The sequence below is a fragment of the Sitophilus oryzae genome, unplaced genomic scaffold, assembly GCF_002938485.1.
Source record: "Sitophilus oryzae breed Bouriz unplaced genomic scaffold, Soryzae_2.0 scaffold_1498_pilon_pilon, whole genome shotgun sequence".
NCBI classification, from domain to species: domain Eukaryota; kingdom Metazoa; phylum Arthropoda; class Insecta; order Coleoptera; family Curculionidae; genus Sitophilus; species Sitophilus oryzae.
Genome location: NW_022146167.1, coordinates 2,455,545 through 2,461,815, shown reverse-complemented (window position 1 = coordinate 2,461,815; position 6,271 = coordinate 2,455,545). Strand labels below are relative to the sequence as shown.

General features: G+C 28.6%; 1 protein-coding gene and 1 long non-coding RNA gene across 2 annotated transcripts; one reads left to right on the top strand and one right to left on the bottom strand.

The window, feature by feature from the left end:
* Positions 1–1,307: 1,307 nt before the first annotated feature.
* LOC115877742 lies at positions 1,308–4,813 on the top strand. The gene is made up of 2 exons (XR_004049397.1): positions 1,308–1,609; positions 4,549–4,813. It is a non-coding gene; the product is annotated as an uncharacterized LOC115877742 (long non-coding RNA).
* Positions 4,809–6,253, bottom strand: LOC115877741 (vesicle transport protein SEC20). Its single transcript, XM_030894040.1, has 4 exons — positions 6,063–6,253; positions 5,691–5,863; positions 5,436–5,640; positions 4,809–5,377 (listed from the first exon to the last, which is right to left on the bottom strand). Exons 1-4 carry the CDS (start codon positions 6,141–6,143, stop codon positions 5,165–5,167), a joined length of 672 nt encoding a protein of 223 aa, XP_030749900.1. The 5' UTR covers positions 6,144–6,253; the 3' UTR covers positions 4,809–5,164.
* Between the last annotated feature and the right edge of the window lie 18 nt (positions 6,254–6,271).

Below are 6,271 nucleotides of genomic sequence, written 5' to 3'. Positions count from 1 at the left end.
TATTTTATTATAATTATTATTTATTAAGAGAAGATTTAGTTATTATTTTCCTTTTTTTACTTATTAATCATTTGTTATATGCTTCAACTGATTTATCAATATAAACTTGACATAAAAAATAAACTTGATAAAGATATTTAAAAAATATTACAAAAATTTGGTTTGATTATTGAATCATTGTCTTTACCACATTTATAAAACATACGTATACCGAAGGGATATAAAATATTGAGTAGTTCATTTGTACCATACTGCTTTTCTCTTGTTTAAAACACTTTAAAAACTGTTAGACATATCAAAAAGGTGTCTCTAGTTTACGATTGCTTTACAGTAATAATGACAAAGTAATAAACATACCTTTTATTACACCAGATCGTTAAAACATATTTATAAACCTTTATATTTTCGTATAGTTACAAACAACCTGATCAGAATAATGTTTTTGTAGAAATCCGACAATATCCTACGTTTATTCTTGTTAAATTTACATTTTAAATAAAGAAAAAAGGTACGTTACTACTTAGTAAGTATATTTATCTATAAAAAACTGAAGTAGTTCATTTGTACCGCGAAATTAATCTGTTAATCAAACTCTAAAGCGCTTTAAATTTTTATTATTGCAAAGCTTTTTAGCTCAGGTACTCTAAAATAAAATTAATCATACTAAAATATAATATTTTTTTATTATTGTTATATACACAGGATGAGTCAAAACTATATAAATAATATTTTTCTCTAAAATATTTTAATGGAATACCTTATAACATAATTCAACACTGTTTTTATCTTACTTTATGTTTCAATAATCACTTTCTATGTCCATAACCAATATTTATTCAATAATTATCAATTTTATGAAACCTAAATATGTGATTTGTCTTAGAAATTACAATTGGCGACATTTATATCTAAAATTATGTGGTGAATGTAGTCGCTCGTCATTTCTAAGGTAACTTGACGTCGTTTTTTATATTAAAGTTATTAAAGCAGCCAGAATCGTATCTCTGATACAGAATACTAATTTAAAAGGGACTTAACTTTTTCCTAAACGTTTATATATATATACATGCTACGTTATATTTATAATAAAAACACCAACAAAAGCCCAAGGTAATTAAAATTCGTGTCATGTACACAGTGATAATGACCTTAACATTTCCTTAACCCACGAGAGAATTTTAAAGAGATAAGCAGAAGAAAAATTATCTATTAAACGGAGAAGAAAAAATATTAATGAGCTTGAAATAAACAAAATACCCAAGCAAGTATATGTGATTAATTTTGAGTGACGCAGTATGTTTCGGTTACTTAAGAAAAATAACAAATTTGCTATGGTATAAATAAAATAAGTATAATGACCATTAGTCATTTTGTAGGGAGACCTCTTTGTGAGTGTAGTCCCATATATTTTATATACCTATAAAATACAACAAAAAAACCTTTTTTGAAAAATGAAGGTATCCTTTATGTTGATGTTACTTGTTATTTTCGTTATATGTTTGTCAACTGAAGCAGATCCAAATCCGTTTTTTGATAAACTTTTTAATTTAGGCAGTAGTGATGGATATAGCAACAGCAATGGATACTATCCTTATCCTTCAAGACCTAGGTAGGTATATATTATATAATTTTGAAAAGATTTTTTGTTGTTTAATTAATAGTATTTTTTTAAACCAGAATATAAAATTACAAAAAAAAAACAATTATGGGTATAAGTCACATAAAATTATATAGAAAACCTCTTATACTTTGATAAAATAAAATGGAATTAAAACAAAATACATATATACAGGGTGTTTCAAAACAAGTGCGAAAAACTTTAGGGGGTGATTCCTTGTTCAAAATAAAGGGTAGTTTGCTTTATAAACGTTGGGTCAAAAGTCAACCATTAGGGAGATATCGCGGTACAAAGATGGCGGAGAAATAATGTTTTTATTTTTTATCTTGAAAACGAAAAGAGATAGACTAATGAAATTTTATGGAAGCATTACTGTTATGAAAACACACTTTCAGGTAATTTTTTTACTTTTTTAAAATGAGTGGAATGGGTTGAAATAAACTACCCCTATCATTCTTGTTAACGAAATTTAAAGAAAAATCTTATCAAATACATGCAAATGCTTTAATTTGGATAGTTTAGTTTGTTTAGAAACTTTTTTACCTCTTGTGTTTTTTTGATAAAACTCACCGATTGGAAATTAAAAAATAAAATGTAAAGCATTACATGTCAGGACAAAAAACATTTTTAGATTAAGAATCTAGTGATAATAACGATAATAATAATCATCTAGATAATAACGTATTGCAGTAGAGTAATGTCAAATAAAATAATATTAGGAACATCCTAAAAAGTAACAGCAGCCGACTAGATTTTTTCTAAAAAAATTACAGCAGCCCACTAGATTCTTTATCAGAAAATGTTTTTGTCCTGACATGTAATGCTTTACATTTTATTTTTTAATTTCAAATCGGTGAGTTTTATCAAAAAATACAAGAGATAAAAAACTTTCTAAACAAACTAAACTATCCAAATTAATTTTTTGCATGTATTTGATAAGATTTTTCTTTAAATTTCGTTAACAAGAATGATAGGGGTAGTTTATTTCAACCCCTTCCACTCATTTTAAAAAAGTGAAAAATTACCAGAAAGTGTGTTTTCATAACAGTAATGCTTCCATAAAATTTTATTAGTCTATCTCTTTTCGTTTTCAAGATAAAAAATAAAAACATTATTTTTCCGCCATCTTTGTACCGCAATATCTCCCTAATGGTTGACTTTTGACCCAACGTTTATGAAGCAAACTACCCTTTATTTTGAACAAGGAATCACCCCCTGAAGTTTTTCGCATTTGTTTTGAAACACCCTGTATATAATATACTTTTATGAAAATTGGCCAATATGATTTAATTTTGCTTATTTTAATAGATAAATAAGAATTTTTAGGATTAATATTAGCGTAGATAATTCAATAAAGTGTTTTTAGAATACAGGACAAATGAACTACTAACAAGATTTTTTGCCCGATATAGTCTGGATTTGCATGATATGTCCTGGGAAACATTTCAATGCAAAAGTGGATGTTTTATGTCATTTTTTGGATGTCGAAATCGTATAAATTCTCTCGCTGAATAGAACTATATATTTCTCTAGGCAAATAAATATAATAGATGAAGATATAGTTTTTGAAAACATTTTAAAAAATATCATAGTCCTAACTGCTTATACTTTTTAGTATTTTATTTGTATAGGGTTGCAAACCAAGGAAATGCACTGGAGTATTTAGTACTATTTAGGCAAACAAAGTTCATTTATTTTATTATCTAACACACTGTTAATAAGAAATATTACTGCGTAACTTTAACAACAATCAAGAGCGATTGTTGTGTAGGTACAGTAGTGAATGTTATTTTTAGTAATTTAAATTCCATTATTATGACAGTACCTACTTTCCCTTTTGAACTAAAAGTAATTGATAACAAAAAAAAAATCAAGAAAGTATTGGTGATTATTTTTATCATTTTTGAATTTTTTTTGAATTTTTGAATGTAATATACGAAAATAACGTAAATTCATATTAATACATAATATAGAGGGTTGCTGTTATGTATGGAAAAGGTCGATTATTAGGTAAAATATACAAGGTACCTCAAAAAGTTAAATACAAAAGTTATACGATTTTTAAATATCTATTTTAAGTATACCGGGTCGGTCATAAATTCGTGGCACATAAAAGTTTCATTTTTTAAATAGAATCCCCTGTATATTACTGCATATTTCCATTCTTCCTTCAATTCTACGCAAAAATCGAAATACACACAATGTACCTCAAATCAACCGCCAATAGACATTTAATAACCCTATAATTTTTGTATTTAACTTTTTGCGGTAACTTGTATATTTTACCTAATAATCGACCGTTTCCATACATAAAATCGACCCTGTACATAGTAAGGTAGAGAAGGCAGACAGAGGCAGGGAAGATTTCGACAGACTACGTCCAAAAATGACAAAAGTAGGTACAATTTGCCTGTAAATTAAAACGACAGACACAACTGTCACTGTCAGCTAGGGACAGACTATACCAAACATGTATGCATTTTGACAATAGAATTTTGTGCATTTGGCAGTCGTTAAGCGTAAAAGTTATCTTTAGGACACTTTTCATACACAAACCATGTTCAAGAAAAAAATGGAGAACCACAATATATTTTTTAGAAAATTACTCAGTAAAAAGTGGTACAAAAGAACAAAATATCCCACTGTTTTGTCTTTTGTGTACAAAAGTTAATAAACTAGAAAACTTAGAAACTATATAAACTAGTAGTGTGCTGTTCAAAAGAAATATTTCTCTAAGTGTTCTACCTTACTAATGAAGTACCGCATGATCAAAAAAAAAACGGCGTCAGCGATAGCTGTGAAATGAAGATCGCTGTCATTTTATATGCAAAATTAAATGGGGAATGTCATCGATGTTCATTTCCAAGCCAACTGGACACCGTTTTCGATCATACGGTATATCATCTATATATTATTTTGTAAAATTCTAGGTCGTATGGCAGAAATTATGAACATGCTGAGACTGGAGCAGACAGGTATAGATCAATCTGTAGAGTTCACGCTGTAGATACATTGGCATTCCCTGGCAACGTTGGTAGACCAATTTGCCCTTAATTTTAATATACACATAAGAAAATACTTTTTATTATAAAAAATAGTAAGATATTTATAAAAATGTCTCAACATTGTTATACTAGTCACTAATCTTTGATCCTTTTACTTTTGTATTTTCCAAATAAAACAAATATAAGTTTATTGATTTGTTTTATTTCTCATATTCTTATAAATAGGGAAGAGAGAACTTAACAGGAGAAACTAATCTATTATATACACAGCCAAGTTATAAACAGTTTTACAAAAATACATTATCATAAAAAATAGAGTCCAATGACAATTTGTAATAAACATGCTTTAAATAAATATATGTGTATTTGTTTCCTTATATAAAAAATTAAGTATAACATATTTACTACTTCTTTTCTATAAAAAAAAGTCTGTGTACAAGTAAAACAAGGTAAATTCCAAAAAAAAATAGTTTAGAACTTTTTAAATAAAACCTTATTTATCAAATAAGATTAATACATTTTTGAGGACTATAAATATGACTTAAAAGATGCGTTTTTGGACAATATACACCACGCAGGCAACAAAAAACGAAAAAGCAAAAAACATTAGAACTTTGTCAGTTATTTCGCGCCTTCCGTACTTGTCTAAAAGCTTCCCTGATTGGTTGATCGCGCCTGACGTCATTTTCAGTTCTTCCTGCGTTCCGAAAACCGTATCAGATGACGTCACCAGCGTGTCTAACGTTTGGGCGCTCTGGAAGCAAGTTTGATATAAAATAAATCAAGATTTATTAATGCAGAAAATATATTACTTGTTTAGTTGTTTCAGCTAATTGTCTACTTATGTTTAGCAATTGGTCTGTAACATTTGAGCTCATTTTAACCATCGTTTCATTATCCCTTTTTTGTCTTTGTCTGACTTCTGTCTCTTTATCAGGTTTCAAGAGTTCCTCCTTCATACCTTTTTCTATAGCCAACATAGATTTGAGATTCGCCTTTTTAAAAGCATCCATAGTACTAAAAATTACTTAAATCATAAAAATTCAAACATTACACAAGCAGATTACCTTGCAAGTTGTTCCCTTTGTAAAACAACCTCCTTTAATAATTCTCCATCCCTATGTTCTTTAGCTATGTCTCCGAATTTATCTATTAATTTTCGCAAAGTTGAAATTTTCGACCGTCCGGCACTGTTCAAGCCGTGCAGCTCTGAGAGCGGTCCTGTACATGCGTTAATATCCTGATTTTGAAAAAGAAGATCGTTTTTACAAACGCCGACTAATTAAAAAAGAAGAAATTTCTGACGTGTAGGAAAATTAATCGAGGCTAAATGGTAGCTAACGCCTATAATATTGAAAAGAAGAAGAGACTAGATGACGTGTAGAAAAAATTATGAAAAACGGGTTGTTGAACTATTTCTATTTTTGTGTATTTTTTACCTGAATATTGGCTTTCAACTGCAAGTGGTTTTCCGTAATATCTTGACGTATCGTTTTTAGCACAAACTGAACGGATTCCATGTCGCAACGATTTGTATTTTCGATAGAATCGGTAAAAACTTCGAAACTTTGCTGGAATGTTGTGTACCTAACTTCTACATAATTAATATAGGGGGCGCCACGTAATTTCTTACATTTTTCTGATGACG